This window comes from Telmatherina bonti, assembly GCF_933228915.1.
Source record: "Telmatherina bonti genome assembly, chromosome: 20".
Classification (NCBI taxonomy): domain Eukaryota; kingdom Metazoa; phylum Chordata; class Actinopteri; order Atheriniformes; family Telmatherinidae; genus Telmatherina; species Telmatherina bonti.
In genome coordinates this window covers 11729228-11751145 of record NC_136618.1, presented here as the reverse complement: position 1 = coordinate 11751145, position 21918 = coordinate 11729228, and the positions used below count along the sequence as shown (strand labels likewise).

The following is a 21918-nucleotide window of genomic DNA, read 5'->3' as shown; positions in this document are numbered from 1 at the left end:
TACCACCAGCAGTCCAAACTCTGGAAGTGGTAGCAGTCAGTCAGTTCCTTCCAGTAACTGTGCTGCTCCTGGGGCAATATTGGTGAATGCTCCTAAAGAAGAACAGACTTCAACTTCCCAAGTGGCTCCCTCCCTCTTCACCTCTCCAGTGGCCTCAGCTCAAGCAGTCTCAGCCTTTCTCACCCTCCTCACATCAAGTCCCAGCACCCTCTCGCACTCCCTCCTACCTTCCCTGTTCGCAGCTGGTGCTGCTCCTGGCACCGCTGCACCTCAGCTCGTGCCTCAGCCTCAAATGGTCATGCCCTTGATCTTGAATGGCCTCCAAGCCCAAACCCAGCAGCACCAAGAAAACCAGCAAGGCCAGCTCCTAACCCAGTGTGTGCCATTTGTAGGCCTCAGCACGGCCCAGCAAGCCCTTATAACCCAAAGACTTAACAGCTTACAGAACCAGTGGCCCTCTGCAGGACTTCCACCAAACATGCAGCCCTCTCAGGAAGAGCAAAAGCAAACTGTTGAGTGTGAGGGAGAACAAGAGAAGCAGGACCAGGATGAGACAGTGGAGAAGGACTTAGATCAAATACAAGAGGGGGATAACTGGGCTTCAGAAAACATAAAAAGAGAGGGTTGTAAAGAATCTGCACAGTGTGCAAATGTAGAAAGCAAAGTGGAGGTTGAGAGTAATGAGAACAATGCAAAGCAACGTCGGGATAGCACAACAGATCAGTCCACAAATCAGTTGGACCTGGAAGGTGATAAAGCAGCTAGTCTGAATCTCTCCCCAGCGAGCACAGAGAAGAACCTCCGCAATAATAACCCATCGCCTTCTGCATCCGTGCCCAGCAACTCCAGCCTCAGTCCTGTAAATTTAAACCTCACGCTCAGCCCCGACTCTACTCCTCAAAAATCCCAATCAGGCACAAGCCCTTGTGGCACTCCAAAATCCAGCCCGAGTATGAATGCCTTAAATATCCACCAAACTCTACTCAATTGTAATACAGCGGTATCCAGTTTTCCAGATCTGCCGGTGCTGTCGGAATTCCAGTCGGAGGTTCTCTGGGCATTCTTTGAGTCACGTAGTGAGGCTGATGCTGCGAGTCCTCCCCATGAGGACTGTGAGGCACTAGGTAGAGAAGTAGGCCTTTCAGAAGAAGAGGTACGCAGGTGGCTGACCCAAGCCCGGTATGTGAAACATAGACAGCGAGTAATGGAGTCAGAACACCTGATGGGATTTATCAGGCATGGGTCTGATAATGACTATGACGATGAAGAAAGTTCTCTGATTATTGCAGAAGGTGAGGATGATGAAGCTTCAAGTGGTCAAGCCATAGATTTGTCAAGTTCAAGAGGGAAACGCAGACTCAGAGATGTAGGGAGGGAGGGTCAGGGAGACTCCTGCCTCACTTCGGACTCAGAAAATGAAGTGTACACCTCTGTTATTGTGTCTGACGAGGAGAGTCAGAGTGAAGCTGTGAAAGGGGGCCCTGAAAGTCCCGCTAAAGATGAAGCACAGCGAGAAACTTGCAGCGACAAGGGGTCTTCTGGCGGAAAGGTGTTGCGTTCCACAACTGTGTTTCTTTCTGATGCGGAAGATGAGTACGACGAGGAGGAGGGTGGAGGGGGACAGAGGGCCAAGAGGAAAAAACGAAAAGGAGAGTTTGAGCGTGATGAGGTAGAAGTAAAGAAGGAGAGGCCGGACCCAGATGTCGATCTAGAGTTAGACGCCCAGGGGGACCCTCCAAGTTCACAGACCTCTGTTGAGATTCCAGCTGGTGCCCTACACTCACTCCCCTTATCCCTTGCTCCCTTTTCTACACAGTTTCTCAGTCCCTATGTCCTGTCCCTGACTCCCTCAATGGTTGGAGATGGAAGTAAAATACCCATCTTTACCAACCCCCCAACTATCACACGCTTCCCAGCCTCCCTTCTCTCACAAACTCTCTCCCATAACCAAAATGCTCACTACCTATCCAACGGCGATGACTGCGAGTCTGCTCTGGATCTCAGTATGGGGAAAAACAACTCTAAATTTCCCTCTTCCTCCTCATCTCTTGCTGATAGTATTGCAGCACAGAAGGGACAATTGCTGGATGGGCTTGGCCTACGTCCCACATCCAAGGGGTTGGTAGTAGTCCAGGTTAAACCAGAATCCCTTGCCGCTGTGGCCCCTTCCAACAGCCCCATGAGTCTAGTCAACTGCAGCAATATGACAAAGTCAAACGTTTACGTGAGAGCGGCAGAGAAAATGAATGCTGCCCTTTTGGAAAGGGAGCGGGAAAAAGAGAGGGAGAAGGAAAAGGAGAGAGATCAGCAGCAGCGGAAGTCCAAAGGAAAGAGGTACCGGGATATGCGACGCTCAAGGACCATCATCCAAGCTGAGCAACTTGATATTCTGTACGGCTGCTATTTCAAAGACCCAAATCCTGGGAAACATGAGTTTGAACAGATTTCTGAGTGGGTCCATCTTCCGAAGAAGGTTGTTCAGATATGGTTCCAGAACATGAGGGCAAGGGAAAGGAAAGGCGAAGTCCGATTTATCAGCGACGGGACTCTGGCAGCAGTTGGCAAACCTCTGATTAAGTTCACGTGGCCTCTCTCCAAACCCATATTCTCCAATAAGCCGGCTCCAAACAACAGTGGGTGCATTACAACAGCTCCAATTGTGCGAACCCTTATGAAGACAGAAAGAGAGCTGGTGAAGGAGCTGGACAAACCAGTTATGGTGAAAAAAATTACCCCTGTTCCCATCAAGCCCAAGGAGGTTGTTCCCTCTACCACAGCATCTCCTGTGAGCAGCAGTGCTTCTGCAGTGCCAAAGACCAAGCTCGAAACCACCAGCAATGTCACCATGGTAAAAATTGCACCCAGAGTCAATCCCCCAACCCTTTTAGCACCACCTAAGGAGCTAATTCCAATCGCTCCCCGGCCGGCCCAGAAAAGGAAGGCGGAGGAAGAGAGCGAAGAAGAAAAAACTGATGAGGAGACTGAGGCGGAGAATGAGGTGAGACCGGGGACGGCTAATCGGATGGTACCCAAGCTGCCAACAACTCCCATCAACAACAGGCCTTCTGCCACAACAGTGATGCCACAAAAGCAAAATGGGCTGAACTATTGGACCCCCAAGGTCCCCATCAAGATCAACACCCTGTCAAGAGAACAGCTAGCACTTCCAACACACACACCTCCTCGCACCATCCCCCCTCCTCCCACCCCCAGCATCGCACCAGTCAGCCCAAACAACCTGAACTCTGCCAAAGTGGCCAGCCCTTCCACCACGCTTGTTGCTAAATCAAGCCCAACGGAAAGCGGCTTCCTGTCACACTCATCCAGTCGTAGACCGCGCACTCACCTGTCCTGCCTACAGCTCTCCATTCTGCAGTCTTGTTATGAGACCTGCGCCCACCCGAACGCCATGGAGTGTGAAGCTATCGGCACTGAACTCAATTTGCCGCTAAAGGTGGTTCAGATCTGGTTCCAGAACACAAGAGCTAAGGAGAAGCGCTGGAGACTGCAGCAGGAGAAAATGGTAAGTTATATAAATTCATGCAACTCCATTTTTTCATCCATACAAATCTATAAAACTAAAGTTGAGCAAAAAAACCAAAAAGCTGAGCTTTTTAATTAATGGAAAATTAAAAAAAAAAAAATCTTCTGTTTCTGTCTTTGACCTTCAACCCCAGCCTCCTCTGTCAGGTGGGAAGGTGGACATGAGCTCAGGAAGCTACCTTCAATACAGCGCTCTCAAGGCAAACAGGCCCATCCTGCCCAAGCCCGTTCAGCTAACGGTTACTGAACCTCCAGCCTCCGGCCAGCCGGTGCCAAAGGAGACCCTGACAGGCCACTGCGACGCTTGCAATGTCTCTTTTGAATCACGGGCAGCAGCTAGGGCCCATGTGTTCTCTTCACGCCATCTGGCAACCTTGAGAACCACTAACTTTGGCCAGCCGTCGGCGCTCGTCAACAAGAACGGAAGTGGCAACAGCGGACTTCCCAGCTCGCAGGTGTCTCTTTCCACTACTGTAACCAGCTCTGGAGCCAGTTCTGAAGGGGAGATAGTTGTGGAGTTGCCTCCCTCAACGGCCACCAGCAGCAATTAAAGACTCAGATCAGGAATGGTCTGCACACTGACAATTCTTGGACCCATTTGGGCTCCTCAGATTTTAATAAACAAATTTGAGCACTAATCCTCTAAAACTAATTTTTTTTTTTTTTTTTTTTGGTCATGTTGCCTCCTGCTGTGCCCGCTACTCCTTTGCTCAGCCTTCACTTGACTGGATATCCGTTAATCTAAAAGAGTTCACCTTGAATCAAAGACATGAGCAGACTCTTCCCATGCTGCTTGTCACGTCATCAGCTGCTGTCTGATAAGTGATTGGAAACCCTCTCAAGGTTCTCTGAAATGTCACAATTTTCTCCCAGCAGTTTTGGTCCGAACCCTGTGGTTGTATTGAACTTTTCTTCCTATAATTTGTAAAGGCACTCTACTTGCTGTGCTTGAGCTGTCCTACCCTGAAGACTGATGCAAGCATTTCCTTTTGGGCAGTGGCCACGGTGGGCCCGCAAAACACTTTTTGAGATAATAATCTGACTTACTCACACAAATAACTCCCTCTTTGCTCCTGTGGAATTGTTTTCTCATGCCTACATTTGCTTCTAGGGCAGAAAATTGCTTGGATATGACTGGACTGATCCATTGGGAGAGAAAAACCGGTGTTGTCCGTCTTTTTTTTAATTTGCTACAAGATCTGAAGTGTTGTCTGCTCATCTGGGACATAAGAGGTACTTTAGAGATAGGGCTGTTGAATTGTTCCCATTTACTTGTTCATAGTTCCATGACAATCCAAATAGATTGCGCTAAAAGAGGTTTAGAAAAGTAGAATCTTTGGCATACCGCACTTTGACACATTTTCCATTATTTTGATATGTTTTTAAGCATCCTGATGCGGGTGTCTTTTTATGGAAAGATACAGTCATGCATGTTGGATGCCTTAATATAAATCACCTGAAATAAATTGATTTCTTTTTTGCTAATCAAATGTAACCTGCTTTAGGTGTCGGTGTAATATAATGCGAAAATTAGACCTGGGTTTTCTAAATGAAGAAGAGCTTTGTTCCAAAATGCTTTGACGTCCATGCTTTTGTGGAAGAGGGGATATCTAAATGTCTGTATTTGCATATTAGCAAATCCTGCCTGTAAAGTCGTCAGCATTCTCTCAGCCAAGGACGATAATTATAACCATCTTGCTTTTGCATTAAATTTCGATGATGTTGTAAATTTCACATCCACGCAAACGTGTACGTCACATTTTGGAACGCAGCTCTTCAGACCTGTTGGGAGATATAAATGTTTTACACCTCCTGGGGGTGTTTTACAGACACAACAGCCTTAAGGGTTAAATGCCACCAGGTTTATAAATTCAAACCCAGCAGATCCTCTAATAATGTTTTGTGAATTAATTTCACCCCCATGTGGCACTGAGGATCATTTAATATCTTAGAGTAATGCTATTCTTTGAATATTGTGCATATGACATGCAAGAGTAGTACTCGTTTTTATTTACTTGTGTTTATATGTGTGACAATGAAAGCAATTACAACTGGCATCAGATTTTTATTTAGGTCAAAGGCCAATCCTGTAGGATTGACAAGAGCAGGGCTTGAAATGGGCTGTTTCCTGAACATGTTTTTTCCCTCATTTTAGTCAGTTTGGAAGGAGAGTTGGCTATTGTTGGTCACATATGTGCTGTGAAATGAGATGTTTCATCTGGAAACCATGACAAGGGAGACAGTTGGGTATTGCTAGTATCCTCAAGGGACTAATGGATACTCAAATCTAGGAAGCAAATTAGGAAAAATATAAAATGTGCTGACTGAGAGCTAATAAGATGGTGCTGTGTTGAAGGACACATAACAAACTAAAGATGTTTTCCTTCAATTTAAGTTGTATATTAATGTTACTATTGATAGTTTTAACAAAATGCAAAACTAAAACATGAACTTTTGTAAAGAAATATATTTAAAAAAAAAACAAACTGATATTCCAAAGTAATCCTCCCTTTGCTTTCTGTCATTCAAAAACCAAAAAGCAATCTTTAGGTCGACAGAGAGCAGGAGAGGTGTTAATGCAAACTGTAAAGGACATCCCACGGCTTGACACTTGCACTAAGTCCACAGTGTTTTGCACAAGCTACAGACATTTCAGATTATCACAGCCATTACTGCAACATGAAGAGTCACTCTGTGTGCTTTTTTTGAAACAAAGAGGGTAACAACGTCCTTGGAGAGTGACAATTTGTGCTCTGTTGGAAACTGTATCTTGTGTGTAAAGCAAGGACTGGAGTGCTTGAACCTCAAGACTGGGATTTTACACACTTACATATACACACACTTGTGCGTGCGCACATACACTCAAGACACGGTGTTGCACTGTCCAAACTAGATATGTTTTTATGGAGATCTGCTTTTTATTATGTTTCATTGTCACTTTGATTATCACTATTGTTATAACTGTACTACTACTTATACAATTTATTACTACTCATCACTGTTTTGATTATTATGGATCCATAATGGTTTCGAATGCCACCTCTCTGCTCAAAAAATAAAAAAATTATGGTATTCCTATGAATATTGAACAATAATAGTGGCAGTGTTGTTATGAATTGTTAGATTTTTTGATTAAGCTTATTTTCCTCCTTACTTGTACCTGCCTTTTTGTGTTTTGGTCTCCATTATGCTTTCTTTGATATACTGAAAAAGAAATAAAACCGGTTGAACAACAAATTGATTGGGATTTGGATATACTTGTGCAGTGCGATACATTTTTTTAAAAGGTTGAAGTCTGCAATAGATGAGAGAAACTATTAATTGAAATGGAAATTCTGCATCAACAGATGCTCAGACACAATAAATAAAAATTGAGTAAAAATTATATAAAAAGTTTAAACTTCTTTTAAAATGATTTTATTGAGAGTCAAAACCACCCAGTGGAAAATGTTAAAGTCAGCAGTCGGTTTACAGCTAAATCTAAAACAGTGTGACACTTTTTTTTCTGTCTTAAGGAGGTAATATTTACATATATTAATCGGGAAACATTTCTCTCTACAAATCTGATTTTAAATATATTGAATATTTTATATATAATTGCCATTACCCTTTGGAACGACACATTATTTTTCATAGTTTTCTTAATTTAAACAAAACATGCAGTTCTAGGTTATATTTTGAGTATATATACATATAGATTAACACTACGAATGCATGATTTTGTAGTAAAACTAGTCAAAAAGTCATCAGTTTTAGTAACCTTAATATGATGATTTATCGCACTCAATAATCTGAGCTACTACCTGAGTAACATTTCACAGTGACCTCTGATCATAAGGTCATACTATGCGATATGGTTGATAGGACCACTGATAAGGAACTGGATTATTTTGACTGAACGACGATTGGCTTTGCCAGTTTAATGAGAACGATAAAGATATGATTGACAGAACCATCATCCAACCATATTGACTTTACGGATTTTGTGAACCGGGATCTCCTGCTGAATTGTCCAATAGAAACGCACAAGATACCAAAAAGGCTTGTCTTGATTCCTTTGTTGACCAATCGGATTGAGAGTTTAACGCCCGCAGTGATACATGACTCCGCCCCCGGCTTCCATTTCTGAACTGAAGAGACGCCGCCGCTCTCGCGTACAGCCCTCGTCTTTTTTTTTTTTTATTACACACATTCAAGTAAATAAACTCGGTTCTGTCTGTCTTAAACCAGAACCACTACCTAAACGTAGCGAGTGAAACAGCAGTCCTTGTGTTATGCTGTTTGAGTTGGGGCTAGATCTGAAGCTAGCTTTTTAATTCCCCATTTTAACTTTACTAAGCGGCGTTTTCCGCCGTTTTTTTTTCCTTTTCGCCACCCAACTCCCTCCCTCCACCCCCCCACGTGTGTGTGTGTGTGCGCGCGCGCGAGTAAGGGGCCTGCAACGTCGGCTTAGCCACGAGGCGCGTCGGTTCAGTTGGAATTGGGCGATGGCGGAGTTTGGTAACGGGCTGGCGGATGAATCCCTTCTAGATTCAGACCCCGGACATCCCGAGCTGGAAGACCCAGGTGTCGGTGACGAAGAACCAGGCTTAGAAGAGGGAGAGGCCGCAATTGAAGACCCGGTAAGTGAAGGGCATTGTTTCGACAATGTTAAAACCTCTTCGTAATAGAAACAGTTAAAGCAGGCAACCAATTTATTGTTTTGCTTTTTTTCCCCTTTCCTTCCCCTTAAACCACGAGTCACATGCCGTGTGCGTTCCTGCTATCACTTGGTCGGTATTAACCGCCATTGTGGCTCACTCAGTGCAGTAGACTTGGGTGGCGACATGCACGTTGTCCGCCGCCATTTTGGCGCAACAGCGACGCCAGTTTCTCTGCGCTAGAGAGCAGCTCGACCAACCAGTTGGGGGGTGGGGGGAAATTCTGCTCGCGAAAAAAAAATGCAAGACGGAGATGCAGGAGACTATTAAGGGCGACCGTTGAAGACGACGTGCTAACGGTAATGTCATGTTTTATTCCTTTTCCTTTATCGTGACGCCGGCGGCGGCTGCAGTTCAGGCTCCGGGTTTGCGCACATGCAGCAGGCTAATGTTAGCATCAGGCGCATAAAATGACCACCGAACCTGTCATCACTGGTCACAAGATAAACTGCGACATTTTGGGGATTACTGCTATTTGCCACCGAGTTGTATCCCTGACAAAATTATATGGCTTTGACATATTTATAAGGTTGCATATTTTAATAAAGCAATGGGTGGATGTGGTCGACCTGCACCTGACTGCTCTTATTCTGTTAATTTTACCTCGATGGTTGGCTGCACGTGCATCCAGGCGGGCAATGATAATTTTGTTGTGTCCTACATAGTCACTAAAAATGCACAAACTGAGGTGGTTGGGCCTATTTACGTATTAGATCACCTGAACGCAAGTGCATGTTCCCAGGTAGTGTCCACATGTTGTGTTCAGGTGGGGTTTTGTTGGGTGGTGAGAGCGCAGAGAGAAGGAAAGGGGCTGCGGTATTTGAGGGGCTGGGTTTGCATCCTTCACTGTTTTACCAGAGCAAGGAGAATGAGAGAGGGGAGGGGAGTGGAAGAGCTTGTTCTGAATATGCGACAAAAAAAAACCGTGCTGGATGGTTTATAAAGCAAGAATCCTGCTTTTGATTTGGGATTATAATTTCCCAGACTCCACGTGTGATGTCTGAGATTATAAGGCACACAGACACAAGTGATTCTGGAGAATGATGGTTTCATCACCATTACGTCTAGTATGTCACCATGCCCTTTTATTCCCCTGTTGTGAGAAGATCTGAATTGGTAATGGTCGTCTTTGTCGCTGCCTTTGTGTCAGTTTTTTTTTTTTCTGAAGATATTTTTTTACATTGCATGTACTATTAGCACAGACAGAAGCCTAGGATCTAGCCAGAGTGACTCCCACTGTGCTGCAGTGCACCACTGTCAGACAGGAGGGTCTGTTCCCACGTGAGGACACAGCCATCTCAGCCTTTAATATATAAATCTCCAGTATTCTTTGTTTTATTTGATATTCCCTTCTAGCTGCAGCTCTACATGTAATAAGAATTGTAAATGTGTACATCCACCACTCACTTGCATATTTCGGCCAAAGAAAATCTATAATTTTCTTACTTACACTAGGCCAAATTGCTAAATTATTTTAGGTTAATATATATATATATATATATATATATATTTACAATAATTGAGAAGTTACATATTACATAAAAAGTCAAAAGTTGATTTAAAATGGCTTTAATGTCAGCTGTCAAGTTGTAAGAGGCAGTTTAGTGGTACATTTCAAGGTATTAAGGCAGATAATACTGTAAAAATACACAATTTGTGAGAATTTACATGTTAAAAACTACAGAGGATGGTACATGTAACATGTTATGTGTGTTTGTGAATATATTTTGAAAGGGGGTTACATCTGTTCTTTTAGTATTATCATTATGTTTGTTAATATTTTTCCAATAAATTGATTGTAAGGTTGTCTGTAAAAGAGTTATTTTTTAGGGGTGGCGATTTGTGCCCCTGATGGACTCTTTGTTTTAATTGAATCTGTCTTTTATTGCAGGAGCTGGAGGCAATAAAAGCCCGGGTGAGAGAGATGGAGGAAGAGGCAGAGAAGTTGAAGGAGCTACAGAACGAGGTGGAGAAACAGATGAATCTCAGCCCCCCACCAGGTGTGTGTCTTTTTCTTTGTTAAACCATTTCTCCGACTCATCTGTCTATGTTGATTTAATGTGGGACTACCCAGAGACTAATGGATGCCATAACAGACATAAAGCCATGGTTTTTTTTACAAAAATAATGTCTTACCACGTGAGCTTCCAACATGCAACCTGCAACCCTTAATATAGTAAGTGTGGAAATGTTTTTATGCTGTTCAGCACTTTGAAATGCTCCTGTATGAAAAGTGCTGTAAATAAAGTTGAAGTAGCTAATATATGGGTTAGACATGTTCCTGTATTGTGCACAAATTTTCCATACATTTAATTTGAATGTGATTCAATATCTGGTAGGGGTGGGAAAATTGAATAAAAAAAAATCTAAAATCCAGATTTTTTTGCTTCACAATTTTAAAATCTTTTTTTTTTCTTAAATAAATAAAATGAATTCACTATCAAATTTTATCATTTTAATTTTTTTCCCCCCATCTTTTTACTTGTCGTCTTGGGCATTATAGCAGCAGAATGATGATCTGGCTACTGTGTCTTTTTCCTAATTGAAATCAAGAAAAATGACTAATAAAAAAAAGTTTTGTACTTTTTTTTTTTTTTTTTTTTTTTTAAATCTTCAAAAATAAGCACTATCGAAGAATTGTGAGAATCGCAATTTCAATCGAATCGGCACCCAAAAAAAAAAAAAAAAGGGAATCGGGACGAAAGCATATCCTCACAGCCCTAGTTTCTGGTGTGAATAACTTCATCAAAGTACAATTTTCTGTTTCAGATATAAAGTGTGTTTTATAAAGGATAGCAGTTTGATGGAACAGCATTAGTGTGTTACATAATTAACTTGGATATGGATTCAGTGTTTGCAGATGTGCCAAATTCTGCTGCAAAATGAATTCAATTGAGTTGGGGAGCGAGCGACATATAGGACAATATCATATGATTTAAACTTTATCCCTGCCGTTCATGTAAAAAAATAAAAACCAGCTAAATTAGATTAATATAATTTTCTTGCCAAGCTTGGTTATTTTAATGTAAAGAAGATCTTTTTTAGCAAAAAATGGACTTAAACCTTTTGTATATTAAGCTATACCGGCTGTATCTTAGGCTTTGTTTAAATGTTCACACAATTTTAAAGAAAACAAAGAAATAAAATTCTGTTTGTTAAAATTGAAGTAGGGTATAGTATAAACCTACTATTTAAAGTGTCAAACCAAATATTTTTACGCTGCACATTTTGATTATGGGTGTTTTCTTCACCAAGTTACAATATTTTGGAAGTTAAAACAAAGCAAATGGAAAATAATCCACATTATTGCCTCAGCAAGTCTTAGGAATTATTCATTTTTTCTCATTTTTTGTTTTTTAGATTGTTGCTATCACATTGGTAATCATTAAATCCATGTATATCAAAGCATGTTTTTACCTTTGTTATAAAAACATAATGAGACTACTACTTAAGGAGACACATTCAACTTCCCCAAAGAGGGGTGGGGGGGGGGGTTCAGCTTTAAATTCAGATGTATTGTGTGTGTAAAAACACACGATGCATCTGTGTTATGTTTTATTTCAGCTGTCATAAGTAACATTTGTTTTTGCATACTCTACTGTTCAAATAAGTTAGTGATTCAGAAACCGTTAAAAGATGTGTGCACCATCTTCCGTATGTTAACACACCTTCCCATCATGTCGGTCCTTTTCTTGGCTAAATATGGCAAAGTTTCCACTTACATATATTAAAAATATAGTTTGGATACCAAGTTAATAGTTGTTTGCCAGTTGTTTCCTACAGTTTTTTGGCACATTGGCAGTGGCCTTTTTCTCGAGGTTAACTACAAAAAACATTTTTAAAATAATTTTATGCAAGTTTCTGCAGCAACAAATAGGATGGTAGTTTTAGCACCTTTTTTTTTTTTTTTTTTTAATAATTGACTTCAAAGTTGTAAGGAGCTGTGGAAACTGAAAAGGTTTTCTTTGCCAGCAGCAATGGTTATGCTGGTTTTAAACCATCATTCCTGCAGCCGCTGTTGGAGTCATTATACTGAAGTAAGATGCTGGAACACCAGCAAACCCACCGGTGACCTTGAGGAGGTGTAGTACCTCATTAACAAAGAAAAAAAGCTAAAGTTCATGTTGATGCAGAAATTTTCAAACTGATAGATACAAGCATACATATTAGAGTGAAACATAAGCTCATTCAACAACCAAAAACTGTATTCCTGAAACCACATACACACCAACTGGTCTCTACTAATAAGTGCAAGTTGCTTCTGCTTGAGTATGTCAGATGGGGGCGGGGGGGGACTGGACCCACTTGAGCACACAGTTCAGTCATTTCTGTTCTGCTTGGGGCCAGAACGGAAAGGCTTATGACCAGAAGAGAATTGTCCCTGTCAGTGATGATGGGGGAGGACTCCTGTCTTGGTAACCAGCAGTTTGGCCACATTTGCTGAAAGCTATTGCACAATTAGTGCTGAAATGTCCCGTCTGTTGCGTTGACCCTGAAAGCAAATATCCATAAAGAGTCCAAGTCAAACAAATCTGACCAGTCGGTCCATGGATGCCATCATGTGGCCTCTTTAGATTTAAATTTTTTAAAAACATTTTGAGCTGTTTTAAAGAAGGTTGACGCATAAAGAAAAACATCCTCTGTAAGTAAGCTGGAATCCTTCACCCCTGAGGAAAAGATGCTTTTATTTATCAAACCTTTTCAGACTCTCTCCCTTCATTTAATTCTATGAAACCACTTTGATGTTAGGTAAATGTGTGTTAAATGTTTCCAGCTGTGCTGTTTGCTGGCTTGTCCTAGAATATGAAGATAAAAAAATGGTTTTTGCTTAACCTTTATTCCACAAATGCAGTTGTATTGCAAACAGGATCTAAAAGAATAACATTTTTAGTCAATGTTTAGCCAAATCTCCAGATCATGGGTTATTTTGGCGACAGTCACACCGCCGTCAAGATGTTGTGGAAAGAAATGTTGCTAATCATTATAACCCCTGGGATCCATTCGCAACAGGTCGCAGTACCACTAGTAAGAAGGACTGGTTATACCAGATGCACTGCGGTGCGTTTCTGAAGCGCCGCCGCTTTCCGCCTCTCTAAAAAAACGCATTGGTTCTTATTTTGCTGCTTTGAAAGCTCGTCAGTCTGGAGCAGAGCGGATCGTTTGGTAAAAAACCAAAGTGGATCCGGTGGATTTTTACCAGTAAGACTTCATGTCCACTTTAGATGCATTTTACTATGAAACATGAACATTTCTTCATTACCGGTGGCACCAAGCTGTAGGTGTGAGACGGTTTCACTTTATAAATGACACCGTGGAAAACACGCGTTTATCTTGGAGAAGGAAAGCTGCGCTGTTTTGTAAGCTCTTTTGACACCACACGTCCCTGCTCTAGCCAAAGTGTAACTGCTCTTTTAGTTGTTGCCTCATGTTCACTTTAAAGCAGTTTTATGAAGTATTTTAAGTAGACCTACGCCAACTATGATGCACGATTACACAATCCTCATGTAAGCCGCGATGCAGATATTTTGCTCTGAAACTGCTGGTGAAACAGGGTGTCGGGCAGAAAGCTCGGCAAAGTATATCCGCAACGTATCGGCAACGTTCAGTGGATCCCAGGGTTAGGTATCCAGAAAACGGTATTATTCCTAAATAGCTTTAATGTCCTAAAATATGTTTTAATCATAATTATATGGCACTTAGTAAATTACAAGTTCTCATTACACACTTTTAAATGTAAAGCGTTTTAAATAAGCTTACTATCCTCTTTTAAATGCTGTTTTTGTGTCTTGATTTCCATCATGTCACAGCTTCACCTGCTGCATCGACATCAGTTTGAGTCAGCTGGTTTGCACACTTCATTTAAAGCTGAAACATGTCATTGCTCATGTTGTGTCCTCTCCTCGTACAGTTGGCCCCGTCATCATGTCCATTGAGGAGAAGATGGAAGCAGATGGCAGATCTATTTATGTCGGCAATGTGAGTAACAGTCTTTGTTGTTTCCATGTGCTATTTTGGCCTCCCTGTTCCTTGATTCATGTTGCAGTTGTCTTCGACAGCGTCAAAGTCAAACGTAGAGAAGAGAAAGCAAAAGGTTTCTTTCTTCTTACTTTGCATGTAGCTTTTCCTGCTGCAAGTGTACAATTAGCTCAGAAGTTTATCCCTCCAGGACTTAAATTCTGTTTAAATATTCATGCAAACTTTCCTGAAGAATGAATAAAACCATCTGCAAAATGAATTGCATGATCGGTTAGCTTCACAGTAATGCTTGGTTTTCTGTAAATTAGTCCAGCAGCTAGGCAACACATGAAGCGTGCGTAGCAACGTGGATCTAAACCATGAAGGCTTCTGTGTTTTTGTCAGGCTCCCCAGTAGTGCCCTTTTCTCACCGATGCTTGTTAAAGGAAGAATTAGTGTGGCCTTGAGTGTGGTCTTTGTAGAACTGACTAACTAGGAGTTTGGTGTAAACTTGAGAACATTTGGCACTAAAATATTTTTTTTATATACTCCCAACTTTAAGAGGAAATTAGAAACTGCCTCAGCAGTGATGATAAATATGAAGATTTTACTAAAACAGTCACCAAGTTGTTCAATCTGATCTTAAATTTTCCTTTTATGAGAATTTTATTCTTGGAAACTTTCTTTAATCATTGTTTTATGGTAGATGGTGAAATCTTCACGATGTTTCTCAGAGGTTTGATCAATTCTCTGTTTACTACCATCAGGTGGACTATGGTGCCACAGCAGAAGAGCTGGAGGCTCACTTCCATGGCTGCGGTTCAGTAAACAGAGTCACCATCCTATGTGACAAATACACAGGGCATCCAAAGGGGTAACACACCGTCCTTCCTCACCTATTAATACATGCAAAACGATACAGGAACTCATGCAACTGGAGTGTTTACATTGTCTGTTTAGAGCTGGATTAATAGACCATCAGATATTTCTCTTCTCTAACCAAACTTTTATTAAAGTTTCTGTTGGGTGAATGGTGGATTTTATGGGGGAAATTATTTCTTTTAAATCAAGTTGTATGATAATGTCTTCTCAAGCTGAGTGATTCCTCTTCTCTCCTCAGGTTTGCCTACATTGAGTTTGCTGACAAAGAGTCTGTTAGGACAGCTATGGCTTTGGATGAGTCTCTTTTCAGAGGAAGACAGATTAAGGTAAGAAGGGTTTGTGGGTTTTTTTGGCCATTTTTATTTAAAAATGGTTAAACTCTGTTTAGATTTTTTTTTCCCTTTTTTTTTTTCTTTTCCCTTCACTTTTTTTTTTTTTTTTTTTTTTTTTTTTTTTTTTTTTTTTTTAAACGATTTCAGAAGTTGATGGTCTAAATCACTGGTGTTAAACTCCAGTCCTCAAAGGCTGGTATACTTAAGGTCTTTGTTGTCTCCATGCTCCAACACACCTGACCTAAATTCATAAACAGGTTGACAAGAAGCCGCTGGATCTATTTGATATGAATCAGCTGTGTTGGTGGAGGGAAACAACAAAAACCTCCCGGACACCGGCCCTCGAGGACTGGAGTTTGACACCCCTGCTCTAAATGATAAGAACTGTAACAGCACAGCTTCAAGATAAATAAAATGAGAAGGGAAATACGACGGTTTGAATAAATTTAACAGATGATAGAAACGACAAACCGCTGTGACCAAAATAAGTGACCGTATCTGACATCTTCTGTTCAGGTGGGAGCCAAGAGAACAAACAGACCAGGCATCAGCACCACAGACCGTGGGTTTCCACGGGCTCGGTTTCGATCACGAGGAGGAAGCTTCTCCTCACGTGCACGCTACTACAGCGGCTACACACCCCCCAGAGGCAGAGGACGGGCCTTCAGGTGAGCTGTTGTCACGACACCTTGATTTCTGGACATTACGGGGGTTGGAAACACATTCCTGCATGCACTGCATCCCACTTGCTCTTCACGGACAGGATAGATACGGAGAGGCACGATCTGCTGATCAGAGCTCAGTTATTTCAGAGCACAGAAGAAGGAAGTTAGCAGGACATTTATCTTGTGGCTTTGTATTTAACTAAAGAAGAAAGGATTACAGACCTGACTGAGGAGTTGCTCATGTCTTCTAGTCAAACCTTAAAAGCGAACTTAGAGGAAAGATGGAGAAGAGATAAAAATGCAGGGTGAGTTCAGATTCACTGTTGTTTAAGGAAAAAAAATCCATTAAAACTTTTTAAAAGAAATATACTTGTTTGTTCTTTAGTTTAGTAGAGTAGACAAGGTAAGTACAGAGAGGGAAGGACTTGTCACACTTCCTGGCGTATTCTGAAAGTTGTCTTTAGAGCATTTATGTGATAAATACTTCGCATCATCATGATTGGATTTGATCAGATTTCATTCAGCTTTATGGTTCCATCCACAAACATTTGTTGAATTTCTTCTACTTATAAAAAGGTGCTGATGATGACAGAAACAGGCCAGAAATGACTCCACAGGCTGAGGGACTGAGAACTTCACTGCATGCTGCATCACATTTCACCATTTCATGGGAAGCACACCAACACTGGATTCTTTTTCCCGAGCTGTGTGTAAACTGTGTGTGAGGCGTAGCTTTGTTTGGTCAGCGCAAACTTCTTTTATTTGTTCACATTCAGCCCGTTTCAATGTAGTCTCTTATGTGGGCTACTTTAACACGTTTTGGGTCTGGAAGTCTACAGCTGCAAAGCGAGATGGTTCTAGTGTTTGGATTGAGTAGCTGAATCCTCTGCGTGTCTGAGGATGTCATGGCTGCACAGCGCTGCTGAAAACAGATTCTTATAATTAGCTAATTCTATCTGACCCAATAAATCTCTTCTGTCATGGTTGCAGCGGATTTGATGCTAAAATCTCCAACAATTTGATGGCAGTGAGTCGAAGATGGATCTATCCACTGAACCATCTCGTCTTTACTGAGACTTGGACATGGAGGTGGTGCTGGTCATCATCACACACATGCACTGAGATTTAAGACTGAGAGATTCTGATGTATCTGGACCTTTTAGGTCCCAATAAGCTCCTGTTTAATCATTGTTTTAGTTTTCATCTTGGCTGTTCAGTGCAGTGAAACAGTCTCCTTTTAATAAGTAAAAGAAAGAGTTGCAGCCCCATTTTTGCATTTTTGTGTGTGAGAAAATATCTGAACCTCAAGGTCAGAATCTCTAATCAGTCACTCCCACGCATACCAAGAAACCCAAACCCTGCCAGTTTACTCACTGGGATTTGCCCTGTTTCAGGACAAGGCACACAGACTTGAGGAGAAACTTTGATGGCTGGTAGAAATGAGCTGAATTCCTGAAGTTGCTTAAAGACTTTTCATTATTTAGGAAACTGAGATTGTTTAGATCTAATGTTGCTTTTCGAATCTAATACACATGCAAAGCTGTATATTTCTTTTTTTGACCAGTTTAGCTGTAATGATTGCATCCATTGAAATGGAAAAGGTGTCCCTCCCCTCTGTTATCCAGCATGGTGGTTAATATGTAATAATCCCTCTGAGAGCAGCATGCTGAGGCCTGTTCCAGTTGGATTGCCCTGTATGGCTTCTTGCTGAGGAGCCATCTAGTTGCTGCATCAGGAATTCATCAGGGCTTTTATTTCAGGCTCCAGCAGCACAGAACCGGGCTCAGATCTGAACCACGTGAAACATTTCACCGGTGCCTTGTCTTGTTGTGGGAAAATATCCAAATGAAAATCTTTGCACTGACCTGTCGCGAGCTTGGGAAGACCCGACTGGCTGATGTGTAGCTTTTTTAAAAATTGGCTTTACTTCACAAGGAGTTGAGATTTAACAAGGCTGCTGCGAGTGTTTTCTGCTGGCTCCAGTACAGCATCGTCTGCTGGATTTGTAACAACGGAGCCAAATAGTGGATTTTGTACACCTCCAGTCCTGCAGCCGGCTTTAAAGGCCAAAAACTAATCTGTTGTTTTTACATCCATCATCCTCATTATCTTCCCAAGCTGCTGCAGCAGAAAGCCAAGATTATGTAGTTTTTTGTTTTTGTTGTGCTTATGTTTTGTCCTGGCATGTACATAACCGTCAACTCACCACACACACATCTCCCAGCTCAGTTTCAGCTTTACAGCCTTCACTCCCAGAAACGAGGGTTCATTACTGCAGCCTGACCTCAGCATCTCTGGACGTTTGAGTCCCGGTGTGACCTTTTTGTGTTGTTGCCACTGAGTGCTGTAAAAGTGTGTGTGTGTGTGTGTGTGTGTGTGTGCGTGCGCGCGCGAACTGGATTAGATGTGTGCCAGAGACTGGCTGTTTTCTGGCATTTGTGTCCTGTTGTGTTTCTGAGTGTGAAATGATGCTACAAGTTATAAATCACACTCCCCTTCCTTCCCTTCCTTTCTCCAAATGTGTGTGTGTGTGTGTGTGTGTGTGTGTTGCTGGGGGTATGTGTGGTGCTGTTTGTCCTCAAGGTCTTTCCCCCCCCACAGAGACCCAAGAGGCAGCTCTCACAGAGAGAAACAGAGAGAGAGAAAGAGGGAGAGTGCCTTTGCCGTCCCCTCAAACACACACACACACACACACACACTCTACTACACACTCTTAATCATTTTTATCCTCATAAATGGAAATTAAACTTTTTTCCTTCTCTTAAAAGCTGCTTTTTCAGCTTCTTTCACCGTTTCGTTTAGTCGATCCTTCCGCATTGATTTGTTGCAACCAAACACCTTAAAGGTGAAATGTGAAGATTTTCTTTGTCATAAGTCAGCGTATTCCCTCCCCCGTTTTTCGTTTGAGGACTGAAATTCAAACCCATTCTCTACACACACACACACACACACACACACACTTATATCACACCAGAAAATTGGTGTCCATCTTAAGCCAAACAGAAAAAACTCACCCTCTTTTTCTCTCTCTTTTCCAGGGGCCGAGGGCGAACAACATCGTGGTATTCCCCTTACTAAACACCCTCCTCCCCTTCTCCCCCGATTTCTCCCCTTACTATCAACCCTCCCCCTTCCCCCCCTCCCCCCCCCCCCCATCTCTGTTCTGTTAAAAATACACACATGCACACACAATGAAAGCTCCTTCCCTTTTCCCCAACAATAAAAGAAGAAAACCGCAGGAGAGAAAAAAAGACCCAAAAAAAAGGGAGATAAAAAAAGAAAAAAAAACTTCTCCCGGACAGAGACTGACTGGCCTGACTGGCCGCAGTGTGAGCTTGTGTGAGAGCGTGCGTGTGCAGAGGTTGATGCGGTCACCCCTGGTAAGGTAAACGTCGCTCAGTGGGGAGGAGAACATGGTGGCACATTTTTGTTTTTACAATTTGTTATTGTTGGTTTTTTGCTGGGGGGGGGTTGAAGAAGATGAAATCTCAGGCTGCAGATGTGTCTCCTTTGGTCTGGCTGTGACCTCCTGCTTTCACACCATCACCAACACAGCCCACCCACTCACCCTCCACCACCATTTAAGGGGGGGGGAGGGGAGAAAAAAAAGAAAAGGGGGGGGGGGGGGGGGTGTTGAGGAAAGGAAAAAAAAAAAAGAGTATTTTCAGTTTTTATTTTGTGATGTAGAACAAATGTGAAACTTCCTCGAGCCTTTTGAGCGTTGTGTTCAGTGTCGTTTGGAGTTTATCATTGCCTTCCCACCCCCCCCTCTCAACCCCTCATGTGTCTGCTCTTCTCTGCCCCCCCCCCCCCCCCCCCCCGCCCGCTCATGTTTTTATCTTGTTTTTGTTTTTTTTTCTCCCCCCCCCCCCCCCCCCCCCCCTGCTGTCGACGTGTCCGGACAGTCATGGACCACAGGACTGATGGAGTTTATGTTTTTGTTTGGTTTTTGTTTTTTTTGGGGGTGGTTTTTTTTTTTTTTTTTTTTTTTTTTTTTTTTTTACATCATCATCCACACTCGTGACCCCCCCCCCCCCCATGCTTCCCCAGCTCTTCTTCCTCCCCCTGTGCACCTTGTCTCTGGTCTCCTGTCCCCCCCTCCCGCCCCCCCCTCCTCTCTCTGTATATTAGACCACTTCTTGTCGTTTCAGGTTTCAGGACCAGTGGAGGCTGACAACCCCTCCCCAGGTGGCGCCGGCCCCCCCCACTGTCTCTGCAGCATCTCTCTCTCTCTCTGCTCCCGCTATGCACACTCACCCCATCCTGTCGGTGTGGGGCGGCGGGGGAGGGGGGCAGGGCGACCACAGGCCTGCCACGGGGGGCATTTACTACAACAGCAAACGCTGATGATGCTTTTAGTCCTTTTCACACTTTGAAACACACTTACACACACACGCGCATCCTTAACACACACACACACACACACACACACACACCTTATCCAGCACACTGCAGAGCGGACGGCACTTACAGGGCAGCCAACCCAACACATGATTTCTAAACTGAGAGCTGAAGCCAACGTAGCTGAGAGGCAGGCAGGCGAGTTTCCGTGTTTGAGGAAGGCAGGACGAGAGGCGGGGGTGAATTCTGGGGGGTGTAAAAGCGCGTACCATGAAAGGAGCCTCCTTTCTCCGACTACGCGCAGTGCATTCACGGCTTGTCTGAGGAGGGCTGATGAGCTACTAGTATGGATTATTAATCAAAACGAAGAGTGGGCTGGAGCTGTTTTAGGGTGGGGAAAGTCTGGGGACAGGATTTGTGTGGAGACTTTTTTTTTTTTCCTCTTTTACTTTTTTGGTGGTAAAAAAAAAAAAAGGGGGGGGGGGGGGGTGGGGAAGGGTTTGAGCAAATGTTTTGCTTTTTTTATTTTTATTTTTAACCCATGAGTCTGTAATTAGAAAAAAAAATAAAGACATTGTGTAAAAATGACACGTTTGTTATTTATTCCTGCTTTGAGTGACAGTTTCATGTCCGGACTGTCAGATATGACGTCTGGCTGGATCACATCTTCAGTGCATACACCCCATAATAAAGTAAGGCATGTTCAGTGTTATTGGTCAGAAAAGTTGCTCTATCATACATCATGAATGTTTATGTAGAACAGCTCAATTTATTGCAACCAAAACTTCCTTCCATCGATGGTGGATTAAAAACCACAACATAAAAATGCCAGCGTCTAAAAAACTGCCATCTTTGTGCGACGTGACGTGAACAGAATGGGAAAAAGTGTTTTACTACAAGTTGCCATGTAATGATTGATGGGTCGGATGTCTTGTGGTTAATCATCTTGTTAGGGAAACGGCATGGTGTGCAGTAAATAGTTAAACACCAAACAGCTGGACGTGCAAAAAGATGAATATTAAGTTTTTGTGAGGAGTACACACCTGAATTCCCCTTTATAACCCTGTTTATCAGGTGTTTATCCTGGTGTATGTGTATACTTGCAGGCAGAACTGGTATACAGTGAGCACACAAGATGCAGCCCAGTGAAGTGCACTTAGTGCAGCTGGTCTGTGTGGTGGCCATTTAATTAAATTTTCCAGTTCAGTCCAAATGTGTGCAAGGTAGTTTTTCTATCACATAAAACACGGAGAAAACCTTTATTTTTAAAAAGGACTAATCTTGCTCATTAATAAAGTTAAAGTGCAGAACTAGCATTACTGCTCATGTAAGAAATCTAGTTGTCATTTTGTCATTAAATCTGTTCGTTTAATGCTCAAACTACTGACCTAAAAATTTTTTTATTTAGCCTTGTGTATTTTTTATTATATACTTTTTCTCCTCTTCATTGTGGTTTTATATAATTGGAACTATAAGAGTGTTTAATTTGATGCTTTGTAT

The 21918-nt window shown here is 42.4% G+C and overlaps 2 protein-coding genes across 3 annotated transcripts in view; both read left to right on the top strand.

The window, feature by feature from the left end:
* zfhx2 (zinc finger homeobox 2) overlaps positions 1 to 6716 on the top strand; it is a 12834-nt gene extending 6118 nt beyond the window's left edge. The window contains exons 4-5 of the mRNA XM_079259796.1: positions 1 to 3523; positions 3678 to 6716. The exon at positions 1 to 3523 is cut by the window's left edge and continues 604 nt beyond it. Of these exons, the coding sequence (XP_079115922.1) occupies positions 1 to 3523; positions 3678 to 4094 (3940 nt within the window). The 3' untranslated portion in view covers positions 4095 to 6716. The remainder of the gene's footprint in view (positions 3524 to 3677) is intronic.
* A 984-nt stretch (positions 6717 to 7700) lies between these two features.
* pabpn1 (poly(A) binding protein, nuclear 1) lies at positions 7701 to 20871 on the top strand. 2 transcript variants are annotated; one of them, XM_079260100.1, is made up of 7 exons: positions 7701 to 8165; positions 10135 to 10243; positions 14152 to 14219; positions 14966 to 15072; positions 15319 to 15406; positions 15929 to 16080; positions 20229 to 20871. In XM_079260100.1, the coding sequence occupies exons 1-7, from the start codon at positions 8031 to 8033 to the stop codon at positions 20422 to 20424; spliced, it is 855 nt and encodes a 284-aa protein (XP_079116226.1). In that variant the 5' UTR covers positions 7701 to 8030; the 3' UTR covers positions 20425 to 20871. The 2 variants fall into 2 exon arrangements, with proteins under 2 accessions (XP_079116226.1, XP_079116227.1); XM_079260101.1 differs by lacking the exon at positions 20229 to 20871 and adding an exon at positions 19116 to 19874 and having other exon boundaries at positions 7703 to 8165.
* Positions 20872 to 21918: the final 1047 nt, after the last annotated feature.

Bases quoted from the DNA above. Each gene is read 5' to 3' on its own strand.
- pabpn1 (XM_079260100.1), top strand. From the start codon at position 8,031: ATGGCGGAGTTTGGTAACGGGCTGGCGGATGAATCCCTTCTAGATTCA. The intron at 14,220-14,965 runs GTGAGTAACAGT...TACTACCATCAG, and splicing joins GATCTATTTATGTCGGCAAT to GTGGACTATGGTGCCACAGC. The intron at 16,081-20,228 runs GTGAGCTGTTGT...TTGTCGTTTCAG, and splicing joins GGCAGAGGACGGGCCTTCAG to GTTTCAGGACCAGTGGAGGC.